Source organism: Labrus mixtus, chromosome 20 (assembly GCF_963584025.1).
Source record: "Labrus mixtus chromosome 20, fLabMix1.1, whole genome shotgun sequence".
Lineage (NCBI taxonomy): Eukaryota > Metazoa > Chordata > Actinopteri > Labriformes > Labridae > Labrus > Labrus mixtus.
In genome coordinates, this window is record NC_083631.1 from 3,660,527 (window position 1) to 3,686,873 (window position 26,347).

Below are 26,347 nucleotides of genomic sequence, written 5' to 3' on the forward strand. Positions count from 1 at the left end.
CACAACTGTTGTCCTTGCTTGATGAATGCTTTTGTTATAGGCTTGTAATCTGTTGAAAACGTTTTAGGAAATCATTTAAATGCGTTTTACTCAGGGGTGAAACGATGAAAGAGTAAATTAAAATACTTTAATTTTCTGTAAAGCTTCTGCTTCTTTTCACAATAAAATGTAGGCCTATTGATAAATGCTTATCATAAAACAAATGCTTACAGGACGTGTCTCTCATGCTCAAATTACAGTAGGCTAACAAAAGAGAAAACTAAATCAGGATTTTTACTCAGCCTTCTAAATAAGTGTATTTAATGTTGTGTTTGCATTAGTCCAAGTACTACATCCACTGAGACGACATTCTTTTAATAATTGTATAATAACAATGATAACATAACAATTAGTGACACAATCAACAGTTCATTTGTGCAGAGTAATGCATTGCTTTCATTTATTATGTGCATAGAGAGGCTAAACTGTGAACTAGTTATTCAAGGTTAACCTCAGACTTATTTATATTTGAAATTAACATTTTGAATATGTTTTAGATTTTCACATTTACAGGCTATATTGAGAGAGGTGATCAAATAGTCAGTCAATATAAACTTCACAAAATATATAGTATACAACAAAGCATCATCAAACAGACTAATAATTTATACAAAACGGCTAAATAATATTGAAAAAGTTGGCTGTACACAACATTTGGATCGGGGAGCAAGGATTTCTTCGTTGCTCTTGTTGTTTTGACGAGGAGCTATGAGGTTTGGAAAACCTCAAACAGACTGGCGACTGAATGCATCCGGTAAAAGATGCCAAAAGGGAGTCCAACGTTCACAATCACAGACCACATGTTGAACTGGTAGAATTCCGTTTCAGTGTCATGGTCAAACTGGGGGCGAGCTCCGAATGCTGGCATGATCCACAGCTGCGGAAAAGAATAAACAGGAGAGGATTGAGTGTTTGGAGATTTTTTTTGAAGCAGTGAATTGGAGAGTTTAAGGGAGAATGGTATACTTACTATGACGTTTCCCAGCAGCAGAAACACACAGACCTCCTTCAGCACTCGTCTCTTCCATAACAGTTTGGGTCGGTGTTCATCTGCGTGGTTGTGCAGGCTGTGCGATATGGGTATTGGGCTCAGTTTTGATTCCATTTTTGATGCCTCTTTGCCTATTTGCAGCACATATGGATTTTCAACCACAGTGACCACTGGCTGCACCTCATGGAAGGGCTCCCGGTGTAGACCCTCAATGATGAAAAAGTTCTGCAGGGCGAGTTGGATCACCATCAGGATAGCCCAGGTTAGGTTGAGCCTGTTTAGGTAGCCTTTGGCTCCAGTTGCAGCCATGGCAACGATAGTAAAGTAGCTGATGACGAACTGCCCCAGTGACGCCCCAACCAGTAGCCCCACATCCAGGCTGCGTGTGGGGTTTTTATCTGACACGTGCTCCCTGTGGTCCACTTTGTAGACGGCAAGGCCGATCACACTGCTCAAAGACATCATGGTCGCTATAACTATATTCATAACAAAGTGAATCATCACTGCTTCGTCTTTGCCCTCATCATCAATGTCATCTCGCTGTATTTGCATCTCGTACGCGATGAAGGTTGCCAGGCCTGCAACCACTAAGAGAATTCCCATCAGAGGACCAAAGAACACGCCCCTCAGAGTGAACTTGATCTTGTGGTGGCTGTGATCGTCCATGACTCGACCCACATTTTTCCACAAGACGTAGGCCATGGCGGACGCAAAGAGGCAGTACTCGATGTTGAAGGGGTACAAGTAGTAATACGCTTCTTTGAAGACGCTGCATGAGGAGTGGCTGCATTTGCACTTATCGTCTCCATAACCAGCTGTAAAACATGACAGGGCACAAGAAGACAACAGTATTATATTCTGATGTTTTTTTTTTTTTTGTATTCTAACATCATCTTTTGGTTTCTTTATATGTTTAATTACCTCTAGTCATGTACATCTTTCGTCCGGAGTCTTTCGTAGTGTTACTTGGATATTCTGGCAATTCGGTGTGGTGAAGAGACTCCTCAGTGACCGCAGTCATCCATAAAACTAGATTTGTGGAGAGGGTGAGCATCAACCCACAACTGAATAAGGAGAAAAGAGAGAAGCACAAGGAAATCATGATCAGAGACCGAAACAGGAGCAAAAGATTGAGTATGATATGCTTTGGGTGAGTCACCAAGTCAAGGAAGTATCACAGTTTATAGCTACCACAGCAGGAGAAATTAACCAAGAACAGTGATATTTAGCAGGTATCAATTACACTGTTTTGATGAATATAATGTAAACATTTGACACTTTTAGTCATCCTTTCTGTAAACTGAAAAACGTTATGTTTTTTGGACTGTTAAACCACAAATTATGATTAGCATTTTGCCCTAGTGCTGATTCATACAAACCAAACAATGAATTGTCTGATCAAGAAAATAAGCTCTAGGACGCACGCCCCATGTACAGAGTAGGGCTGGGAATCTTTTGGTGTCTCAAGATTCAACTCGATTACAATTCAATTGAGAATCGTTTTTCGATTTAAACAGATTCTGGGTTCATTGATCCAGGGATTCAAAGTCTATTTATCAATTAGTACATACTCCAGGATTTACTCCAGTCATCTGTGAGACTGGTTGAATTTCTTGTTGCTCAATTTGGCATTCTACTGAGTTAAAGAGCTAGCCTTAGCAGGGAGTGACTGATTAGCCCAAAAACAAAAAAATATTTTTTCAGAAGTTGTGAATTAATTTTAAAACTTAGAAGACAAGAATCTCGATTTTCACATAAATCAATTTTTCCCCCACCTCTAATCCGACTTGTGGCTCCTTTCCCACATGATATTCTCCACTCTCTCTCTGTCCCTGTTTTCTGACCCTGTCTCTCCAATAAATGCCCAAAAAGCCCCAAAATAAATCTTAAAAGAAAATATTTGATGGTGGCTGCTTAATGACAGTTTAAAGAAATGGAATTATAAAAACTACAAAAATGGAACTAAAACCTATTAAACCTTAAAGGGTTGCAAATGTAGAAGCAATTCTAAATTTTCCATTAAATCAGAACTGTGTCAGCAGCTCAGGTATAAAAATATCCCTGGTAATATCAGGTTTCGAAATAAATACCCTCAGGGTAAGCATGCTCACAAAGACTAAAATCCAGTAATCACCTACCATGTAATGTTCCTGTGTAACTGCACACAGTCCTTGGCGTGGATCCACAGAAAGTAAGTCTGCAAAGAGAGCCTTTATGTCAATACTTTCCAATAATACAGAGTTCATTCAATGTTTAATTTTTTTTGTAGTCGGCTTTTTACCTGCACAATAATGAAGACAAGTTGCACTACAGGGAAGACAACCTTTACAGCAGAATCGCAGTGGAGGTAGCCCACATAGCCGGCTATCTTGAAAATGTCCATGATGATACTGAGAATTCCAAAAAGCACAAGACCTCCTGAAAGAAAGAACAATTGGGACACAATTATTAAACTCATATATAATATGGAGAAAAGACGACAAAGACAATTCTAAAGCAGGTCATCAACCTACCCCTGAGCCATACAGGTCCGGCGTGTCCATCCTTGTAAACTACAGCGTTTTCTTTCCTGGCCGTGTAGACGACGTAATAAATCATCCAGATGGTGGTGAGGAGAAGCAGGATGATGAGGAAAATCTGCAGGTCAGGCATGCTGATGTTTACACTGCTGAAGGCAGTGCCGCTGACCAGGGCACTGCCCAGGATCAGAATGTTCACACAGATGATCCCAGACAGCATCCATCCCCAGTTTCGACCCCGCTCCTTCACAACGCCATCGGAGGAGTCACTCAGGTCTGGTTCACATGTGCTCCCTGCTGCGCCCGCTACATTGAAGTTGGAGAGGTGGGTCTCCTCTGTCTGCCTGTCTTTGGCCGTCATCCTGCATGGTTCACATGGGTTTCCATCGGTCAAACAGTTGCACGGATAGCCAGTGTTCAGGCACATGATTCCTCTAGCTCAGACCTATTCACAAATGAGCTCTTAGTTGCATCTGGTCCCATGTGAGACATTACAGGTTTAACAGCTACACCCACTCATTGGCTCACTGTAAAGACAGTTCCCGCCCGCCCAATTGAAACCTTACCATTGGCACAAAATCCGCATAATTGTCACCCTGTTAGATCTACACAAAAGAACAGTTTCATATCATCAAATAGGATTTAATTTCTATTTTTTTTTTTTTTTTTAGCTCTTGCATGCTAACAGTATTGAGTGAAAATCCACAAACAGGTTTATATGAGAGTTATCTACACTATCCCAGATAAAATCAGGAATAACATAAAGACAGGTGAAACAGCCCATAAGCATGTTAGAAAAGAAAAAAGCTCTTCATTACCAAAATTGAGCTCTTATGACAATTAAACAAAGCAGTGACCTTTGAGAAATGAAAGAAAAAGGTTTCAGGATACCGGTAAGCCTACCTGATGCGTAGTGTGATCCTGAGAAGCGGTCTGAGCTATCGAGGCTTTTATAAGCCATCAGAAAGACGGTGGGTTGACTACAGAGTCATAAATGTCAATAAATCTGTCATGAACAACACCATATTATTACCAAACACAGCATGTTTTGCACAAAATATTCATGCAAAGTTCAAAAGGTGTTTCCAGGAAAGAAATGTTTTCGTCTCACTTACTAAATAGAAGAAACCGGTTCCATTTTGGATTAGCAGCAAAACTTTTGATATTACATTATATATTTTTAATTCCCTTCAGTCAGAGAATAAAACGTGTACAACATGCACACAAACAAATCAGAGCAGGGGGAAAGAAAATTGCAAATGGCAAGAATTACTAAAGCATTTAATCTTTTTTACTATTTAGTGGCTTTATGAATTGTGCTTTCATTGTCTGTTTCAACTTGATCCCCCCCTTTCTGCTGCAGCTGACCAAATGCAGCCTCACAATCTAAATGTGATCTAAATTCCCCAAACAGGCGTAGCATGCTTACTTCGACCTTCTTTGATTTAGTGCTGCAAGGGAATACTTTCACAACTTCAATGCTTTTCATGGCTCAATAAAGAGATGTGCCTCTGTTTCTTGTCTCTGCAGAGCGCCCGGGGTGCATTACATGAATAACCTGGCCACTAATTCCGGCCATTGTTATGGAAGTTTCAATTGGGTAGTGTGTCGGAGAATTCAAGTCTTGAGTCGTCATCACAGCTATGTTCAGTTGAAATCAGTAATTAGGTTCATTTATATGCTTTTCATCAGGGTGTGGCTGAGAGCAGAGGTACTTTTTTTTATTGCAACACTCCATCTTTGTGTCACACAATGTTTCTGTTCAACCCTGTAAGGGGAAGTTAAGTGAGAACAATGGTTTATTGAAAGGAACAGTGAGGGTGACTTATTTTCTTCCAGTGTATGCCAGGCACAAAGTGACATCTGCAGAGAAATACTTTTACATTCTCAAAGTCTGCAAGTCATTTCCTGTTTGTACAACATATTTGTTGTAAGCAATGATTTCTTTGACCTTTATTTACAAGTGATGCATCAGTTTAAAAGGGTTATTTAAGGTTTTAGTAATGTTTTGCTACTGTAAGTATTCTGCCAGAAAACAATTACAAAGTATCAGTTTTCTCATAAATTTAAGTGTACAATAACTAATATCAAAAGCAACAAGACTTTCTTTTTTACAGAACTAACTGTATTATCTTTGGTTGTATTTATGAAATTATAATGCACCTTTAAAAGTGGATAAGGGATCCCCTGCCTCGTTGATTGTGCACAAAAAATTCTGAAATCCCATTATTTTTGCAGGAATAGGAACAAGTGGGCTAAATGGTCAGTTTTCAATAAGGTGTAGTGTGGATTTTAACTGTCTATTTTCGGGGGATCTGCTTTAGTCGGCCTCGGCCACCGGGAGCACTGTTACCCACAGGGTGCGCATCGTGGCGTCCCTGGATACCACGGTCGCGCTCTGCCTGCTGCTCCTCTCAGGGGCGACCGTTTGAGGGGGGGGGGGGGAGACAGCGGGACAAATTGTCTCTTCATCCGGTCTTTCTCCCGCTGCATCGACAATGACGATGGTGGTGTTTTCGTTGATGAATCGGAATGGAGTCGCGCAGGGTGGATTAATTGTGCATCATGAATGACAGGTACCACAAGGCGGCCCGGGACGGCTACCTGGACCTGCTAAAGGAGGCGACTCGGAAGGATCTGAACGCGCCGGATGAGGATGGCATGACACCGACGTTATGGGCTGCTTATCATGGAAACCTGGAGGCTCTGCGGCTGATCGTGGCGAGGGGGTGGGTAGAAGTATTGTACATGACTTTGCAGGGCGTGTGCGTAAAAGCGCGTGTGCTACATGTCCATCTTCAGGTAGTGGACTAAACAGCATAAGGGAACTATTTGACCTTTTTGCATTGTTTTCCTCTCATCACGTTGACCAATACTACAATTATAAATAATGAAAAAAGTGAAAAGAATATCTCAATCTTTAAACAGGCTAATTCCATAGAACGTTTTGCAGTTTGACCATACTGTGACCAAGATACAATAGCCTACACCATAAAAATGTAGGTCAGTCTTTGCAAGGTGCATTAGTCTAATTATTAGGCAGTAGCCTACCTATCTAGTAGACCCTGCTCCAGGTTAAGAAGAGCACTTTTAACAACACAACTAGTTTGGTAGCTAATTAAGGTTGGACTTGCATGTTGGGAAATTCCAAATATGTGCTGAAAATATGTAATATAGCTGCACACAAATGAAATCCATATAAAAGCAGACAGTTCATCCCCCTTGTTACTGACAGTGTTTAGTTTATCGTGATATATTCTACATTTCAGAGGCGGGTGGAGACTGCTGAGTGAAAATCATAGTGTAAGCTTTTAAATGAATGAAACACATTTTTTACCCAGCATTCTCATGACTGTGTGGCTTTATAGTTGTTCTCAGAAAACCCAACTATGGTAATACCAAACATGGGATATGTGACTTATTCAAACAAGCTGACTGTTGAAATGCCGTTCAACAATGACTGAATTGTATGAGGCCAGTCTATGGAAATAGAGCTTCTACGAGGGGATAGAAGAGAGTAATCAAGGGGGGAATGGGGGGACAAAAGGGGGATAGGGCAATTAAATAAAAAAAATAATTAAAATCTAAAACCTTTGGGGCGGATCTCCCTTCCTAGATCTACTGCTCAGTGTATCATGTAACCGTTGACTGTTTGTCTGTAGTGTGCCTTAGTGCCTCTCTTTCATTGTCTTTACTTTTTCTCCTGTCATATCATCACCAAATAACAAAAAGAGGAAAAGTAATCAAATAACACTTTTTTGTTTTTTGTTTTGATTCTGCAGTCCTGATAAGCGTCTATCTTAGGTCATAAAAAGACTCTCAAGGCATGAAGTATAAATCATTCCTAAATCATTGTTTATATGGTCAAATGGAACCTTTCATTACCCTGTGTTGATAGTTTTGACGAATAGGCTCCACAGCCTACTATTACATAATCAACCAGCCAGTTACATCACAAATATTTGATAGTCAACTTTACAGTTAAGAACATTGTGAAAGCGGTCTGCATCGTGGTGTCAATGCTGGCTTACTTCAGCAAAGAGAGCAAATGTGTGATTGTTACTCAGGGGTAGTTGGGATAAGGGGGGGGGGGGCACAACAGCCCATTCCTCATCTTCTCTGCCTGACCTGGTTTGCATGTCAGGCAGAAAAATGGGCCCATTATGAAGCTGCTTAATCGAGTTTAGTTTGTGAGAGACTTACTGTAAAGAATGACACGGCATCATTCATCCGTGTGCCCAATTGCAGGCCAAAGTTGAGGATGTTTGATTTTTAAAGTTTTGCTAAAACACACAGCAGGGATGGCTTCCAGTCCTACGAGATAAACTCCTTATTTCCCACGAAGCAAATGTAAACAGGGCTCAGTTGCAAGTATTCCCCCTAGCAATAGCAGAAAACATCAACTCCTGATTGACATCTGGTGGTGGTGCTGACATTTGAAACTAATAGCTGCCATAATGTTTCACAGTAGGCACACAAACTCATGAGAGCAGAGGACATTATAATTAAGATAAGATATCGCTCGACGATTTCATGGGAAAGATGCCGCGCAGCGCTATGTTTGGCAGGTATATTGCACAGGGCAGCCTGCAGTAACATCAAGCTGTCATAGGAAGTGAAGGAGCAAACAGCCCATAATGTGATAATGAACAGGGGGAGGGACAAGTGGGCAGACCTATCACCGCTGCGGTCAGCCTTTTACTAGGACAGACGTAAATTACGACACATAAAGCTATCACGTCTCTATCTGTTACTTATTATGTAATGTGAGTTCATCTGGTTGTAAATATTTCATCTCAAAATATAGATGGAACAAATCTAATTGCTGTTTATCTTAGGACACCAATTGACAGCATTATATTATTTAATATCTGCATAGGATGATGTCTTTGTTTGAACTTTGTTTTATTGTCGTCATAAAGTGTCCAACGAAGAGCCAAATCCCTCCATTTGAGCTCAAAGAACACCTGAACTCCTAAACCCCTCGATGTGAATCGACGTGAACCTGAACAGACTGAAAGAGCGGGGGGGTCGAAATCAGTAAGAGACTTCGCTAAAACTGCCGCCCAAGGTTGGATTTGGCAGATCAGACCCAGCATTCCCTGTGAAAACCTCACAATGCAATCCATCAATAATACATTCGCAGTTTGACAGTAGCTTCATGTCCATCGTATCAAATATTCAGCAGTCTGTACGTGGCCACACTTTCAGACGGGCAATAGACACAAGACGGCTGAGTGAATGATGTGAAGTCATGGGCTGCGACGTCAACTACAAAGCTAAAGAATGAAAATAAATTAAATGCTGAAATTGCAACCAATATTTTGTTAAAGTGACAACTAGGGTTGTGACAATACCAGAATTTTAAACTTCAATACAAGTCGGGTAAAGGTCAAACATGAATGACACCTGTTTCAATACACGGCAGCAAATGTAGTCGAAGTCACCCGATTATAATGTCTTTATTTTTAGATTACCAAAACTTACAAGCAGACTCCTGCACACTGTCTACATTGCACAAAAACATATGCAATGTTTTGGTACCGAAATGTTTCCAATGTGTTTGTGCAATTTAGACAGTGACCTCCTCTTTTCTGAGTATTGTCAGAGACATGGAAGTATCTAATTGACATTTCTGAGACTGAGACTTGTCAGTATTTGAGTATTTTCCACCCTGTAAATATGTCGACCTGTCGTGGCTACTTTCTTCTTCTTGCTGCAACTTTAAGTTAAAAATATGACCAATGATCTGCAGGTATTTTTTACAGCTTCATTTGTGGATTGATCATTCAAATATCAGAGAATGTATCATTTTAAAACTTTGAAAAGTGTACCAAGATCAAGCCCCTTTCTTTGTTTGGAATAAATTCAGTTTTTTTGTGAATGTTAGAGATGATGAGAGTGATTCTTATTGAAATAAATTGTTGGAACCAAAGTTTAATAGTAAAAAAAACAAATTTGCTTCCACATATGAGGTGAAAAGAAAATAAATAAAGCTCCAAAGACATCTGTCCTCCCCATCAACAGCTGGATGATAGAGTGTACTGTATGTCTGGCCCTGAGGAATTAAGCATGACATCACCAGCCAAGCACAACTGTGCTTTTTCGAGTCGGGCACAACCTAGTCGGCTCTCCCCTGAAACTGGATACAGGTAGTGAAGCACTGGTGCTGGCAAGCCTGTGGTCATATTACAGACAGACAGCAACAGTGCAGCACAGGTAGAGGTAACATTGAGGTCGAGGATCGCCCTCCGAGGCTAAATGTTGCTTTTATCGTTAGTTGTGCTCTAACTGCATGAGTGTCAATATAATTTGGTGGATCATTTTATAAGAACATTCTCATTTGGTAACCGCATTTAAAAACAGATTAGATGCTAACACCAGATATATGCTTGTTTTCTGTAAGGGTAATGGGGTGTTTTAACTATAAATTATAAATAGAGGCCTCATTAAATACCCACGCATGGCAGGTCAGTGCTAAAAACATGATCAAAATATCAGATGCTTACTCATGAGTGAGTCATCTCAACAAGTGTCTAAGGAGGCGACCTGTATGATGGCAGTAGTCAAAACAAGAAATGTAAATATCAGAGTTGGGTTGTTTCTTACATGTTTTTCATGTCCCACAGAGGAGACCCTGACAAATGTGACATATGGGGGAACACACCACTCCACCTGGCTTCTGCCAACGGTCACCACAACTGCCTTTTCTTCCTGGTGTCCTTCGGTGCCAACATATGGTGCCTGGACAACGACTACCACACGCCGTTGGACATGGCTGCCACCAAGAATCACATGGATTGCGTACGCTACCTGGACTCCGTCGCCGTCAAGCAGACGGGCCTCAACACCAAACTGGTCAGCAAGCTGAAGGACCGGGCGTTTCGCGAGGCCGAGCGGCGGATCAAAGAGTGCGTGAAGATGCAGAAGAAACACCACAAGCGCATGGAGCGCAAGTTTCACAAGGACACCTCTGAGGCTTCTGCGTCAGACGCCATGAGCTTTTCTAGTTACACCAGCAGCTCTCTAAGCCACAAGCTGCGCAACTTGAACACAGCCACTGTCAGTGTGCCATATTCTCAGGTCAGTATTTTGTATAGTCGTCTATTATTGAAAGCATAGTTTGGGTGTTTACACACATACAGTAAACAGTTGAAAATATCCTGACATTTTTAGGGGTGAGCTGCATGAGTGAAGCACATTCTTGGCAAAGTCAGTTTTTCTGCTAGCCCCCCACATTAGATTAACGTATATAAAAATCGAGATTAGTTGATTTTAGAACGCAGCTGGAAATATTCTGGAGAAGTCTCTGCAAGCAAGCGTGCAGGGGTGATGACGTTTATATCACATACAGTGAGCGACCGGTGCAATCATAGTGCTTCTAGTGAAGCTGCTTTATTTCTGCTTGCAAGTCAGTTCTTTACCACTCATTCGTTGATGCTGTAAATGCATCCAATCACACTGATAGAAATGAAAAACTGTTGTAGCATCAGACTCTGTAGCTTCATCCTCTTTTGAAGTTTTTCCCATAAACTGTACATTTTAATGGACAAAGCCTGAGTGACGTCACACATCTGTTACTGCAGGGGGCTCCGGAGGCTCATCAGCCGCCTCCATGCTGTAAATCCCGTCTCAGCTTGACTTTCAGTCAGCCTAACGACAGGCTGAGAGCTGGAGCGGAGGCGGGTTTTGAGCCTCCTGACAAACGGTTACATCGTGCCCACCTGTCAATCAGGTCAGCTATGTGCCTAACTATGGATAACACGTATCGGTCACAAAATTAATGGGATGTGTTGGGAGAAAAAATATCCCCCCTCTACAGTGTATGCCATTGATGACAATAACTAATCGGACCAATATTGTTTTTTTGTACCAGGCTGTAAACATGTTAATTTCTGCTGTAAAACAGTCTTTTTTGAATGGGTGTGTATGTGACTTCAGCCTCAATCAGACCTTGGTTGCAAGATTTTGCACTTCCACACTGGCTTCATTTTTCAACACAGAATGTTGCTTCTTGGTGTTTCTGTGTCTTTCCACATCATATCCCGCCTCCTGAGAGTTCACAAAACCAAACATAAGCAGAAACCAGTGGGCCTGTGAACGATATCAAAAGGAATGTTGTGTAAATCTAATCTGTTGATTCTGTGATTTTTGGCCTCATGCCATGTTATTCCTGTCCTGTTAGGCTACTCTTCATGCCACGAACCGAGGGAAGACGAAGATTCAGAAGAAGCTGGAGAAGAAGAAACAGGGAGACGGGACTTTTAAGATATACGAGGACGGGAGGAAGAGTGTGCGCTCCCTCTCTGGACTTCAGCTGGGGAACGATGTCATGTTTGTCAAACAGGGGACGTATGTCAACCCCAAAGACAGAGGCCGCCGCAACGTCCGCGACATGTTCCAAAGAGACAATTACGATGCCATATCACGTGCCATGAGCGAGCCGGACCTTCACGGGCCCGACGTGGACTACTCTGAGATCAGCACTGACTCAGGACATGACTCGCTGTTCAACCGGCCTGGCCTGGGCACTATGGTCTTCAGGAGGAACTATGTGAGTGGGGGGATGTTTGACCTGGGCAGTCGAGAGGAGGCCAGCATGGACCGCCTGGGGAACAACGTGCAAATGCGCAGTCGGCTGCAGCAGTACCCAGGTCTTGATGCAGACAGCATCGGCAGTGCACACAGCCTGCAGGAGAGGAACGTGGAGGAGCTGCCCTGGGAAGACGTCGAGCTAGGGCTGGACGACGACGATGAAGCTGACACAAGCCCTTTGGAGGTCTTCCTCGCCGCACAGAGCATGAGCGAGTTCTTCTCCATCTTCAGGAGGGAGAAGATTGACCTTGAAGCACTGTTGCTGTGTTCGGACCACGACCTTAAGAGTATCCACATCCCCTTAGGGCCGCGGAAAAAGATCTTAGACGCCTGTAAGACACGCCTGGAGACCATAGACGAGCCGGACTGTATCGAGGACACAGAACTGTAAGTGTTCACACAGATTTCAGCGTGTTTTTGTTTTTTTTCATGTTATGTTCTGTACTCCAGCTACAAACAGTTTCCTCTCTTGTCTCCATTCTGACGTGCAGATAATAAAAAGTTGTTGAGGACAGAGCTCCTGCTGTGTGCTCAGCCAGCCTTTAAGGTCAGTGCATCATTGTGGAGTGAATGTCACGTATGGGCCGAGAGGACGGGATGATTTACCTCTCCTGGTACCTCAGCGGTAACAAAGCAGAAAGGACACTGTCAAGATGAATATGTCGAGCAAGAAGAGACGAGTGTGACATGAATTCTTAACAGGATTCTGTTACAGTGTATTGTAAGCCTCGGGAGGATCACTGAAAACATCTCTGTATGCCGGTTGGTTGGACTCCCCTGCACTGCATGGTTAAACAAACTGAAAGACAATCAGTGCTGCGTCAGTATTATGCCATGTGGCATAGTCAACAGAGACTTGAGTGTAGGGTCTGTGTCCCCTGAAATGTGTTTGCCCCTGTGGGGTAACTCCTAACACTACATGTGCCTGTATTGCATGTGCCTGTGCATCTGCTTAAAGTTGAATTAAACTCACAAATCTTTGACATCCACCTTATCAGAGCTGTATTACTAACTATTTGAATTACAGCATTTTAGTAACATTTTCACCCGGAGCCACTGAAATGTTTCCCTGCTCATATTTTATGTCTACATGTTTACATAGTCCAAGTGTCGCTCGCTGGTAATGTGGGCCAACTGTTCCTTAAGATTGCTGTAGAGTTGTAAACTATCTTTATATTTCATAGCACACAGTGTAACATTGTTCATATAAATGTGTTATGTTGCAAGTTCAGTCCATACACCAGGAAGTGTGTAACTCTTTGTATATCACTTACGGCAATCTTGACGATGTGTTTCCTTGTATCTTGAGTAGTTTTGCACAGAGATATCTAATTGTGTCCACATTTTAGCTGGATTAAATAAAGATACTAATGTTTTCAATGTTGTTAATTACTGACCTGACTCATCACACTTGTCATATTTCATTGGTAGAATCGCTAATGGTGTTTTCACACATGCACAAAACTCCCCAATTTTGGGAATTAGCTGCATCTGTATACACAACAGGGAACATTTTTAGAAAATTCACAGTAAGCAAATGGGAGGGGGTGACAGTTATATAACGCGACTGGCATGTGAACGTGTGTTCACCATGCATGTAATGAAGCTGCTTCTCACTCTTTCCTGCTCGCCAGTTTGTTATTTTCCACTGGTTCACTGATGCTGTCAATATGTCCAGTCGCATGCATGAATGACATAACAGGCAACAAAAAAATGTCATTAGAGTTTTGGACTCTTTGCTTCTTCCGCCACCTTGGATTTCAACCATGCATGTCCTTAACCACAATCTCCTATCTAACCGGAAAAACTTCATTTAAGATTTAAGACTAAGATTTACTTTTTTTATATATTTTTTATGTGATTTTTCACACTTAAATGTAATAGAAATCAAGTATATCCTCTGAAAATAACTCTGTGAGTCATGACTGTCTACAATGGGTGTAACACCCGAGTCCCACTGTCTGTGATGTTTTCAGAGTTTTCAGAGTCCTATCTTCACTTTGTTTACATCGTCGGGACGGCCGGCTGACTCCTCCCCTCACGTATAAAAGTTGTTTAATTGAGGGACTAGAGAAAAGAAGAATAACATACTGTACTCACTGCTTAACTGTGTTTCTAGATCACGCTCATTTCAGGTAAATTTACATGCAGTGTGAAGATACGAGCATAATAAAGATCTCTAGCATTAGCATGCTAACACAACAATGCAGCGCAAGTTGTTTTGGTTTCATGCTGGTACTCAAGGGCGACATCTGCTGGATCAAGAAATCGCATATAAAGCCTTTAAGTGACACAGCCTGAGATTTAAGTTGTGCCCTTTAAGAAGAAATCCCATAACTACCATTTAATTCATGGCTTCATCATATTTCTGGTATTATAAGAATAACCACTTACTGACAAGTTAAATGCACACATTCATTTTAATGTAATTATCTTTCATGGAAGATTTTGATATTCTACAATAAAATATTTAAATGAAATTATGGCCTTGTAGATTTTTTTTTTGTTAAATTAAAATAAAAGGGGATTCATTAATTTCCACTAAAATCACAGCCATGCTTCAGAACAGTTGGGACTGAACTATTTTATATGAAATTAAATACAAAATGTGATAGTTTGGATTCCACTGGGGAAATTTAGCCTCATTGTAAAGTAAATGAATGCTTGGTGCATGAGATCCTACTGAGGTTGAGTGTTACTATTTGTATAGTATTTATAAGTGGATTTTACAGGTCAATGAAACTCTGATTTCTTGTTTACACAGACATCATCTGTTCCCTCTGCTAATACTTTGATGCGTGTGCATCTGTCTGTTAGAGAGACAAACGCACAATGGAAAATACTTGTTTTGGCATTACGATAATCCTCGCATGTTGCTTGCACACAAAAGACGAGCGTCACTCCTTCCTCTGCACTGCCTGGCATGAAGTCAGGAAGTTGTGTTTCAGATAAATGCTGCTGTCTTATGCAACATTGTTATCAGAAGGAAGCGCTTACTGACTCTCCCACGAAGTTCCTGTGGCTCCACTAAAGTGTCCGCATGCTCTCATGATGACACAGTACAGCCTCTGTAATGTTTGTAGTCATGCATTGGCCTTAGTGGTGGAAAAAAAACAACTTTTATTGTTAAAATAAACCTCTTAGCCAGACTTTTCCCTGAGACTATCAAATCAGTAAACAAGGCCGGCCATTTATAAGACGGATTGGAAATGGGGATGTTCTTTGCCTTGTTCATGTTACACTCGTCATTTCCTCCTCACTTCCGTGTGATCTGCTGCGTGTGAAGCCCTCCGAGGCCCAGCACAGAGAAGGCAAACAAGAGAAGGGCTGAACAGGGGTGTGGTGAAAAAGGAGAATGCTCTAGCTGGCTGAGTACAAAATACCTTGGGCGTGGCTTTTTTAATTCTTTCCTTATGCTCCCAAAGGATCACAGAAAAAGCAGGAAAAGGCAGCGGTAAGAGAGGAGCAGGCTTTGTTACAGTCAAGAATTTCCACCGTCTCATGTGTAGAAGGCACAAGAAGGTGGACACTCTCAGACATGGCGACTCTCAGCAGTACTAATGAGGAGACTTTGAAGGAGGGTCAGCACAGTGCAGATGTAGAGAAGGAACCGAGGGATCCTACCATCGAAGTGTCTGAGACCCTGCAACCCCAAGATGTGCTGTGTGACTCCTGCATGGACAGCCCCAGCAAGGCCTTCAAATCCTGCCTGACATGTCTGGTGTCTTACTGCGAGGCACACCTGAGGCCACATCTGGAGAACGCCAAATTTCAAAACCATCGTCTGGTTGACCCCCTCCACGACATCGACTGCAGGACATGCGAGGTTCATCATCTTCCGGTCGAGCGCTTTTGTCTGACGGACGGCTGCTGTGTGTGTCCAGATTGCGAGACACAGGAGCATCAGGGTCACACGGCTGCATCTGTAGGGGAGGCACGCACGCAGATTGAGGTCTTTTAGTTACTTTATTTTACTGCTTTAACTGTGTCATATTTTTCCATTTTCACAACTCAAAATATGCATGTAGGAAATGTCCCTGATGGTTTTTGCATCTTTGCAAGTTTGACACAGCATCGTTTGCAGTGTGTTTGTGTTGATTGTTTTGCAGGCGGAGCTGCAGAAGAAGCAAGAACAGATCACTCAGGGTGCTGAAGCAGCTGAGAAAGCCATTGAAAAGCTGCAAAGCAACAACGACCTGATCAAAGTATGTGCCACTATGTTGATGCAAAGTATGGTGCATTTATTAAAGCAACAACTGCCTCCTTTAATTGTGTTTGTCCTCGTTTTTCTCTGTCCTGTTTGGCCCATCAGTCTTCAGTGCAGGAGGTTTGTGTTACTGTTGAGGAGCAGTTCAAAAAGCTGCAGACGACCGTGGATGAGGCCAGAAAGGGGGCGGTGGAGGTGCTGGACGGAGAGAAGAGAAAGGCACTCAAGCAGGCGGAGGGCATCCAGGCACATCTGGAGCAGAGGAGAACAGAGCTGATGAAAACTGTTGCTCAAATGAACAAACTGTCCAAGTGCAAGTCTGATGTTGACTTCCTGCAGGTAATACTGAGATTAGCACAAGATGTTCTCTTCTGAGACGGTTTATTTTTGGACGCCATGTCTGTTGATGATGTACACAAAGCAAGAGTTAAGGTATTCAGGACACCACAGGAAGAGAAATGCATGGATCAGAGAAGAAGAGTTGCATGTTTTGTTTGTGATCTGCTTGTTCTAGGAGTACTCGGAGTGGAAGAAAGGAGAGGCAGATGTATGTCTTCCAACGACATACATCAACCGCATGGACCATTTGACCACTTATACTCAAGTAGTGACTGATGTAACACAGGAGTTCTGTGACCTGATTCTGTCGTCCTACAAGGAAAAACTGAACCTGGTGTGGAAAAGTTGTAAGTGTAAATTTAATCGTGTTAACCTTATCCGACACCTTCCTGCTCGTGTAGAATTTTCCTTCCTTCAGTGACATTTGATCTTTTAGTCCATATCTACTAATCTGACAGACTGGTAGATATGGACTGATCAGATGATTCACACTTCAGGAAAGAAAATGTAAAAACTATACAATGGATAGCCTTAAAATTCTGTACAGACATGGGCCCCAGGAGAAGAAAAAAATGTAATGACGTTTGTTGATCTTACTCACACCAACTCTTAAAAAACGACCCTCCAAAGGGGGTCCAAGGTTATGACGGAGGAATGCGGCAAGGCTATAAAATAAAAACAATGCACACTATTTTGCACTGCCAACAAAGTAAGTCACATCTTCTCAGAGGACTGCAGGTAAATGTAAAGCTAACAATGAACCTACACCAGATGTCACAACTACAAAAACAAAGACAAGAAAATATGTCAGATCTCACCCTCGGCTTCACCTCTACAGTGGGTAATGTATAGAGCCACAAGCCTCCCTTTTTGCCACATCGTACCGGTGTGATAGGTTTTTCTGCAGTTTCTTCAATCAACACAAAATACAGATAAAGTTGGACATTGACAATGAAGAGTGGCAGTCTCACAGCTGCACCCAAGAATTCAGAAGATATGTAGCACAAGACAAATCCACAGTAGTCATTGAATTTATTGCAGGATAGAAAGTATACATTTTAGGATTTTCATGATTTTTTTTTTACTTTTAGGGAGCTGTTCGTCTGCAGATGGTCAGGTTTTAAAAAATATAGCTATAATTGTTGTTACATCTTAATGATTGTGAAGTTTCATGTCGCAGTATCGCTTGTATTTTTTGCGTTTTTGTAGTTTTCGCAATGATTGAGATAAATACTTAAAATATAGGATTTCAATAGCAAAGGGCATGACTGACAGTGTGTTTAGTGAATGTCGATATACAGTATGTTTATGAGACGATATGTATGGTCAGCCCAGAGGCGCTGCTTGTCAACAGGCAAGGAAGGCAACTGCTTGGGGCCCCAGGCCAGTAGGGGGGGCCCTCAACAGCTGACAAACTTTGAAACCAAAGCATTGCCTCAAATTGTGCAAATTTAGCAACGACAGTGGGGAGTGCTGTCAGATGCCTTGCAAAGCGTCACACCATGATTCCTGTGAAAACCAAAATTTGTCAATGAAGGACAATGAAGAGGAGTTATCCATCTGGGGGTGGAAAAAGAAAGAGGAAAATTAATTGAAAGGGGCCCCCAGTGAACCTTTGCCTAGGGCCCCAACAGACCCTAGAATCGCCCCTGGGTCAGCCTTTGATGGGGGGCTTGAAAATATTTTCACTGTGCCAAAAAATAACCTTCTTTTTACTGATGGGTAAAACATTATGAACATTGATTGTTCCCATACATGATTTTCTATTGACTCTGATGTTCCCCTTACATTTCTTTTAGCACCACTACAAGTTTCACATTTGTGATTTTGATATGGCCGAGATGTCTGTGTAGGTTCTCAGTCATCCAGGTCATGGTAAATCAAAGCTTCATCCAAAGGCAACTGGACTCAAGTCAATTCCTTTTGGAACAAGTTCCATAAGTTGTCATTAAATCTTGTTTATTTCAGCATGGCCATTAAGAACATGTCGGCACCTCGGTCCCTTTGTGGAGCCAATCAGAGCTGTTGGCAGAGACTTTTTAAAAAAATTCAATCTATTTGCCCTTCTCCATTATTTTCAGTACAATGTGGAAACCCTAATGTCTAACAGAAATATGAACTATTCTCTCTCCAAAATTATGAACTAGGTGCTAAATCCCAGATGCCAGAACCTCCAGCTTCATCCCTGCCCGATCCTGAGACACGTGATGACTTTTTAAAATGTTAGTACTAATGTTTTTTTCTTTATGGAAAAACCTACCTGCTCATCCGACAACATCCACATTTTCCACAAATCATATTTCCTTTTCATTTTAGACACAAGGAGTTTGACCTTTGATCCAGACACCACTCATAACTTCCTTCGTGTAAAGGAAGACAACAGGAAGCTGTCCAACTCCAGCCCCTGGCAGCACAGCTACCCTGATCACCCTTCTCGCTTCGAGTACTGGCGACAGGCGATGACTGTGGAGAGTCTTTACCTGGGGAGGCACTACATCGAAGCAGAGCTGAGCGGGGAAGGCGCACACCTAGGGGTCACGTACAAGAGCATCGATCGTAAGGGAGAGCAAAGCACGAGCTGCATCACTGGGAATTACTTTTCCTGGTGTGTTGGAAGGAACAGCAGAGGTTTCTTCGCCTGGCATGATGGCGTGGAGACTGGCTTGGAAGTCTCTAATATCACCAAAGTTGGGGTATACATTGATTTTCCCAAAGGCACCGTGTCTTTCTATGATGTCACTGGTCCTATGAGGCTTCTCCACAAGTGCGTGGCTAACTTCATCGAGCCTTTATATGTCATCACCTGGCTGTCAAAAAAAGACAACGTGGTTTCTCTGCTTGATGCAAAATGATACTTTTGTTACATTTTTCTTACATATCCGTAATACAATCTGTTCTCTCTGGTGATCTTGAAAAAATGGTTATGGTTAAATAATAAGGTAGAAAAGTGAAGGCACATATGCAGAATTTTTTTAACATGCATGTTAAATGTACTACCATCGAGTGGTAACTGCAGTATAAACCATGTGTAGCTGCAGGTGTTTACTGCAGCTTTATTGCAACTTTATAGCTCTTGAATGGGATGTGAATGAGGAAAAAGGTACACAAATGTCAGCTGGTAATACTTTTATTTGTCTAAAGTCCATTGGGTTGTAAAGGTTTATTTGCATTGCTGAACTATTATATAACTACAGGAGGAGGGCTTGTTGTTTTACAGGGTCCATAGAATCTTTGAGTTGAAATTTTAGGAATCATTTAAAAAAAACAAAAAAACATTAAAATCACATTCATTTCAGGCATTAAAATCAGTTTCATTATCATCATAAACTGGATTCACAAAGTGCACACCTGTCTGGGTCATCGAGATTGAAGAATTGGTTTCATTACCATACAGAGCAGGGATATCAGGCATCATGTTAGGCCTGTCAAACATGGGATTGTCATAGCCATGGTCAAGAGTCCCGCCAAGGTCCCCAATGTCACTGTGTCTTTTAAATCTGCTCAGAGATGGCAGTGAAGGCAGTGAAGGCATCGAAGGCATTGAAGGCATCGAAGGCATCGAAGGCATTGATGGCATTTGAACAAAACCTTTACGAACAAGGACTACCAATGTACCAACCAGGGTGATCAAAATTAAAACTCCAATCACAGCTCCAACAATAACCCCAGCATTGCTTCCAGACTGATCACTGCTGCCCCCAGAGGAGGCTTGAAATTCAGCCTCAGTGATTCCCAAGTTAGAGCCATGAGAACGAGCATCTTTCACTATGTCCCAGGCCAAATTTTCTGCCTGTGTTCCTTTCTCTCCATCCAGGATAACTACCTGGATCTCAGGGGTGGTACCAAAAGGGACAATCCCCATCAGTCGCTGTGGTTTGGCGACTTTAGACATGCCCAGCTGGATGGATTTGTATTTTGGCAGCATAAGAAAAAGGTGATGGATCCGTTGCCTGTAGGTCTGCAGGTCGAAATCAGCGGAGAACTTGATTGTGACAATAGCACCACAAACTTTACAGCAGTGTCCGACAGGGGAAAGAGGCGTCTTACAACTCAAAGAGTCACATGTGACAGTGCCACAGATCCGCTTATGGTTTACAGAATTTCCACAGTCACAGCCGGAAGGATCCCCACAAGCTGGTTTTCCAACAGTAACAGCAGAAGATCCGTGAAACTGCAGCCTCCCGGAGCGCGTGCCCAGATATTGGGAGAACTCTGAACCCATTTCAAAGATCATCCCAAGCACGAAAACAGATTTGACAGGAATGCTTGACTGACTAGAGCTGGTGTCTACCCTGAAAGAGGAGTAGTCTTTGAAAACCACATCATCATACTCGCATGGGACGCTCTCCTCGTGGACTGAGAACAAGACGTTTCCTTGCTGCAGGTCGTCCAGAGTTGCCGCCGCCTGCCACAGAGCTGGGTTGAACCACTGTAGACCCTCTGAATCTTTGAACTTCATCGTGACACCCGCCCCACAGCCTGGCTCTTCTCCGCTAACAACAAAAAATCCAGCTCCAGAATTCAGGATGAACTCCCCATCCAATGGGAGCCTCATCTCCCGCACAGCATGTGTCGTCTCCACAAACACAGACACTTTTCTCTGAGCTGGAAACTGAACTGTGTCACTGCCACATGGGACAGCATCTTTGTCCCAGTTGGTCTTATTCTCATAGTTGGTATCTGGAATCCACTGTTTGTACAGGGCACTCCCTGCCCCGACGAGACAGAAGAGAAGGAGCAGGTGCGATGTTGTCAGCATCTTGAACATTTCTGACGGACTGGGAGAGAATTTGGTGACCTTTGTTTTCAACCGTGTGACTAACACGAGTGCACACAGCTAGTAAAAATTGCTGAGCTCTGGACAACAACAACCTGCTCGAGCGGATGACCTGTAAAATATTTACATGTTCTTAATAAGAAACCTGCAAGTTCTATTCTCTTAATGCTTTTCCCCCTTTTAATTTATCATCAAAATATCTAGAGCATCTAAAGTGATTCTTCTAAATGTTCTTCTCACTTTCTCCCATTCTTCTAGTCATAGATATTTTACAGACATAACTGACCTAAACAAAGGGCAAAGTGCTGAAGGTTTTGTAGATGATTCTAAGCTAAGGATCAGGAACTTTGATTCTTGACATTTGCAGGAACAACATATTTGAAAAGCACTATTGTGGACACTTTAAAGTCAGTCTAGAGACTGGGAAGTTTCTACCATGACCTTTAATCTAAGACAATGCATAAGGACTGTTAACTGTTACTGTGTGATGGTTGGGGTTAAATGTTTTTAGTACAATGACATGGAGGTGTGCTTGTACAGGAAGAAAATTTAATACTTCAGCTCTTTCCTTCTTAGAAACATCAATTGCGGATGTAAAAAATAATTAAATGTGAAAAATTGTAGAGGTTGAAATTGATACAGCATAGTATCGCAATATTTTGTGTGGTGATATTATATCATCTCATATATGGAAATTTGTATTATATTAATTGTAAATGTGCTTTTTTAATTGCTGAAGGGGTTGCAGAGTTCATTTTGAACAAGTTGCATTGTTAAAAACGTATGTTAAAGTTCGATTAGACTGAAACACTAACAGTTCCGCTTGAGAGGTGCATGCAGCCTTTTACAGGGTTTGACTTGTATCACAGTGTCGGTCAGTCTGTGGGCTGGACTCCCCTTGTGTAGAAATACAAAGACTGAAGTGTGATGAATAGAGTTTTTTCTTATTTGACAAAACACTTCTTGATTTTTTATTTTGTGATCTTAATATGCAGTTGAAAAAGTTAAATTGCAATATATTGTATTGCAATTCTCAGCATATCCCAAAATGTTTAAAATCGTAATAATATCATATCATGGCTCAGGTATCGTTGTGAAGCTGTGATGCGCAGTCTTCTCTCTTGCGTATGGAGAATAAGCAAACTTGACTCTGTGTCTTCTCTTTAGCCTTTAGGCTTGTTTAGTCAATGAACTCATGCATGAGACTCATGCAGACTGAAAAGAAACAACATTCACATCATCAGACGACTGACGCGCTGCGTGCTGCGTGCTGTAAACGTGATGACGTCATAGCAGTATTTACCGTAAATACAGTGTGTAAAGGGCGCAATCAAATAACAACATTTAACACCCCCACTCGCTCTTAGCTCACTGAGTTACCTGAAAACAAAACAATAACAGAGTTTTCCCCTTTTCGCTTCAGCAATGTAAACAAACACACTTTTACACTTTTAAGTACCAAACATGTATTGAGCAAACCTCTTTAACTTTAGCTTATTGGCTGGTTTTGTCATCACATCAGCGATCATTTGCTCAGTAGGACAATATTTCAAGATTATCCTTCCATTCTTTACATTTTCTCTTGTGAAGTGGTACTTGATATCAATGTGCTTGCACCTTTGTCTGTTTACTGGGTTTTTGGCAAGTGCTATAGTACCTTGGTTGTCCTTGTACACCTTTGTTTGTGCATATTCATACTCGTCTAAACCTCTGAGTAGCTGTTCCAAGTAAATATATTCCTGTATGGCTGATGCTAAGGACATGTACTCTGCCTCACAAGTAGATAGTGCTACTGTCTTAGAGAGCTTCCTTCACTTAAACTGACACAATATCCTGTTATACTATGCCTGTCTTTTACATCTGATGCCCAGTCAGCATCACAGTATATTCTTAGACCTAGTTTCTCTGTGTCACTTCTTTTGAAGCATAACTCCTGTTCTGCTGTACCTTTGAGGTATCTGAACACATGTTTTACTGTGTTCCAGTGTTCTTCAGTTGGTTCAGCAAATTGCTGAGAAAGTTTGCTGACCACAAAACTTAAATCTGGTCGAGTACATGTGGATAAGTAGATTAAACTTCCAACTGCCTCTCTGTACTTTCTTGGATCTTTCATTTTTTCAGCGTCTTCTGTGTACTCAAGTTTTGTCTCACATGGAGTCTCTCTGGATTTACAATCCTGCATTTCAAATCTTTCCAGTATTTTGGTTACATATCTCTTCTGTGACATTTTAACCTGATCTTCTGCTTGGTCAAAATCTATCCCCAACAAATGTTTCAACTTTCCCAGGTCTTTCATTTTGAATCTTTCAGTTAGCATCATCTTTACATTTTTCAGTGCATCCTCATTGCTAGCTGCTATGATCAGATCATCAACCCATATTAACAAGATTACCTTTTCGTTGTGTTTTTCTCTTGTATACACAGTGATCAGCAAGATTCTGTATAAAACCATTCTCACTTAAACATGTATGTAGCATAGCATTCCAGTTTCTGCCTGACTGCTTTAGACCATAGAGAGACTTCTGCAACCTGCATACTAGCTTTTCACCTGTTTCTGACTTTGTCTCATAACCTTCTGGTTGCTCTATATAGATTTCACAGTCAATTGGTGCATGTAAATAGGCTGTCTTGACATCCATCTGGTGCAAGACTAGGTTCTCCTGCGCTGCCTTTTGCATGACCACTCTCACACTTGTCATATCAGCTGTGGGTGAGAATGTCTCGTCGTAGTCAGTTCCTTGTTTTTGACTGTAGCCTTTTGCTACGAATCTCGCCTTGTATTTATCTGATCCATCGATGTCAGTCTTAAGTGCATAGACCCATCTGCCCCCCACTGCCTGTTTACCTGGTGGCAATTGGGTTAGGCTGAAGGTCTCGTTCTCCTCCAGAGATTGCATTTCCTCATTCATGGCATTTTTCCACTGCCCTGACTTTGTTGACGCTATGGCGTCCTGGTAGTTTTGAGGAATGTCGCATACTGCTCTATAACAAGAGTCCACGCATTTTTGCAATTTGTTCCTGTAGGTGAACTGGTCTCCTCCTGGTTCTCTGTGGGTTCCTTCTTAATACAGTCTCTGTGCGTTTACCTGGCTGTGTGCGTTCAGTCTTTTCAGGTGAAATCTCAGCAACATCACTTTGAATGCTATGATCTGGTACATTTTCCGCATTTTCATCAACAACATTTTCTTCGCTGTCATTGACCCTGTGTACCATCTTATCACCACCCATGTATGACTCAGATATTTGGGTTTCTTTTTCGTTGGCTGTCTTGGTTGTGAATTTCACCAACCTATGCTTTTGGATCCTCTCTGTATCTGGATAATACACTAGGTAAGCTGGGCTGTTTTTATCATAGCCTACAAAAATACCTTGCTCGCACCTAGAGTCTAGTTTCCCTTTTTCTTGTTTGTAAGCAAAACACACTGATCCAAATTTCTGTAATTTTGATATGTTTGGTTCTGTGCCTGTAAACAGCTCGTATGGTGTTTTCTTTGTGCGCCTACTGTAGCACCTGTTTCTCACGAAAGCTGCTGTTTGTATAGCGTAGTTCCATAGCTTATCTGGTAACTCGCTTCCTAACAGTAAACATCTGCCCATTTCATAGAGAGTGCGCCAGCCTCTCTCTGCTGTGCCATTTTGGTGGGGTGAATAGGGCGCAGACGTTTCATGTCTGATCCTATTTTTGGTCAACAGCGCCTGGAAGTCTCGACTTGTAAACTCAGTGCTGTTGTCTGAACGGATACACTTGACTTCTCCATAAGGTGCTGTGTCTGCTAAGAACCTTTCTGTGGCCTGCACTGTATCGCTTTTGGATCTTAGAAAATACACAAACATGGTACCTGAGTAGTCGTCTGTAAAAGATTGCGCATATCTGTGCCCTTCTATGCTCTGTGTTTGCATGGGACCAGCTAAGTCAGTGTGGACTAGTTGTAAGGGTTTCTTAGCTTTTCCATCTGGCTCCCTATTCCTAGTCTGGGTGAATTTTCCCTGTGTGCACACTTCACATAACTGATCTGGTCTGACTGCACTTCCTTTTATCTCCATGCCTTTCACTACACCTTGTAATTTTTGTACATCTTCGTAGTTACAATGACCCAAAATTTCATGCCAAGTTTTCACATCATAACACCCTTTACATTGGTCAACATTCTCCTCAACAGTTGGCAAGTAATACAAATTTCCACTCTTGTGGATGTCAAACCTGCCACCATCATTGGTAACCATGCGGCTGTCCCCTTTCTTGAAGGTGATTGTCGCTCCTCCGTTTGTTGCTCTTGCCACTGAAAAGATGTCATGTGGGTATGAAGGCATGTACAGTGCATCCCGTAGCTGTGCTCTGTGCTGTTGTCCAGCGTTGTCTAATAGGTATATCATCGCCGTTCCTCTCCGTTGTGCTATTCCATTGCACTTGGTCCCGTTGGCTAACTCTACTGAATGGGTCTCCGGCTGGAACGAGTCATCAAAGCTTTTAAACTTTCCAATATCATTCACGATGTGGGATGTTGCTCCTCCATCCACCATGATGCCTTTCATTTTCACATTGTCAGGTGGTCTCTCTTTCTTCATGTGTTTGGCCTTGAAGAGATAGTCTCTGTCTTTATTTTCTTCCTCTGCAACTTTTCTGAAGTTGTCTTGTTGACCCTTTTTCTTGCATACGGAATCATGGTGTGTATTACTCTTGCAATAACTGCACCATACTTTTCAAAAACATTTTCTTGACTTGTGCCCTTTAATTCCACACTTGTAACAAGTCACATTGGCATTTTCATCTTTTCTGTTGCTAGTGTGCGTCTTGGTGGGGCCACTGCTTTGTCTTACATATGTCTTCATCACATTATCTGTAGACCCTGCCGTGTTCATTTTCTCCGCCTCTTCATAAA

The 26,347-nt window shown here is 42.0% G+C and overlaps 4 protein-coding genes across 5 annotated transcripts; 2 read left to right on the top strand and 2 right to left on the bottom strand.

The window, feature by feature from the left end:
- Nucleotides 1-338: 338 nt before the first annotated feature.
- On the bottom strand, nt 339-4,480 carry LOC132954331 (proton channel OTOP2-like). 2 transcript variants are annotated; one of them, XM_061026870.1, is made up of 7 exons: nt 4,453-4,480; nt 3,544-3,994; nt 3,312-3,448; nt 3,169-3,227; nt 1,952-2,094; nt 1,010-1,845; nt 339-916 (listed from the first exon to the last, which is right to left on the bottom strand). In XM_061026870.1, exons 2-7 carry the CDS (start codon nt 3,974-3,976, stop codon nt 746-748), a joined length of 1,779 nt encoding a protein of 592 aa, XP_060882853.1. In that variant the 5' UTR covers nt 3,977-3,994; nt 4,453-4,480; the 3' UTR covers nt 339-745. The 2 variants fall into 2 exon arrangements, with proteins under 2 accessions (XP_060882853.1, XP_060882852.1); XM_061026869.1 differs by lacking the exon at nt 4,453-4,480 and having other exon boundaries at nt 3,544-4,422.
- Nucleotides 4,481-5,938: 1,458 nt separating this feature from the next.
- Nucleotides 5,939-13,524, top strand: ush1ga (Usher syndrome 1Ga (autosomal recessive)). Its single transcript, XM_061027129.1, has 4 exons — nt 5,939-6,278; nt 10,179-10,632; nt 11,735-12,531; nt 12,636-13,524. The coding sequence occupies exons 1-4, from the start codon at nt 6,115-6,117 to the stop codon at nt 12,637-12,639; spliced, it is 1,419 nt and encodes a 472-aa protein (XP_060883112.1). The 5' UTR covers nt 5,939-6,114; the 3' UTR covers nt 12,640-13,524.
- Nucleotides 13,525-15,088: 1,564 nt separating this feature from the next.
- On the top strand, nt 15,089-20,628 carry LOC132954024 (tripartite motif-containing protein 16-like). Its single transcript, XM_061026451.1, has 6 exons — nt 15,089-16,096; nt 16,254-16,349; nt 16,457-16,690; nt 16,866-17,037; nt 18,838-18,912; nt 19,007-20,628. Exons 1-6 carry the CDS (start codon nt 15,683-15,685, stop codon nt 19,540-19,542), a joined length of 1,527 nt encoding a protein of 508 aa, XP_060882434.1. The 5' UTR covers nt 15,089-15,682; the 3' UTR covers nt 19,543-20,628.
- Nucleotides 19,802-21,491, bottom strand: amn (amnion associated transmembrane protein). The gene has a single exon (XM_061026452.1). It carries the CDS (start codon nt 21,456-21,458, stop codon nt 19,983-19,985), a length of 1,476 nt encoding a protein of 491 aa, XP_060882435.1. The 5' UTR covers nt 21,459-21,491; the 3' UTR covers nt 19,802-19,982.
- Between the last annotated feature and the right edge of the window lie 4,856 nt (nt 21,492-26,347).

Bases quoted from the DNA above. Each gene is read 5' to 3' on its own strand.
- LOC132954331 (XM_061026870.1), bottom strand. From the start codon at position 3,976: ATGTGCCTGAACACTGGCTATCCGTGCAACTGTTTGACCGATGGAAAC. The intron at 3,449-3,543 runs GTAGGTTGATGA...TCTTTCTTTCAG, and splicing joins CGGACCTGTATGGCTCAGGG to GAGGTCTTGTGCTTTTTGGA. The intron at 917-1,009 runs GTAAGTATACCA...TCTTTTCCGCAG, and splicing joins TGCTGCTGGGAAACGTCATA to CTGTGGATCATGCCAGCATT.
- ush1ga (XM_061027129.1), top strand. From the start codon at position 6,115: ATGAATGACAGGTACCACAAGGCGGCCCGGGACGGCTACCTGGACCTG. The intron at 6,279-10,178 runs GTGGGTAGAAGT...CATGTCCCACAG, and splicing joins CGGCTGATCGTGGCGAGGGG to AGGAGACCCTGACAAATGTG. The intron at 10,633-11,734 runs GTCAGTATTTTG...CTGTCCTGTTAG, and splicing joins TCAGTGTGCCATATTCTCAG to GCTACTCTTCATGCCACGAA.
- LOC132954024 (XM_061026451.1), top strand. From the start codon at position 15,683: ATGGCGACTCTCAGCAGTACTAATGAGGAGACTTTGAAGGAGGGTCAG. The intron at 16,097-16,253 runs GTCTTTTAGTTA...ATTGTTTTGCAG, and splicing joins AGGCACGCACGCAGATTGAG to GCGGAGCTGCAGAAGAAGCA. The intron at 17,038-18,837 runs GTAAGTGTAAAT...ATTATGAACTAG, and splicing joins GAACCTGGTGTGGAAAAGTT to GTGCTAAATCCCAGATGCCA.
- amn (XM_061026452.1), bottom strand. From the start codon at position 21,458: ATGTTCAAGATGCTGACAACATCGCACCTGCTCCTTCTCTTCTGTCTC.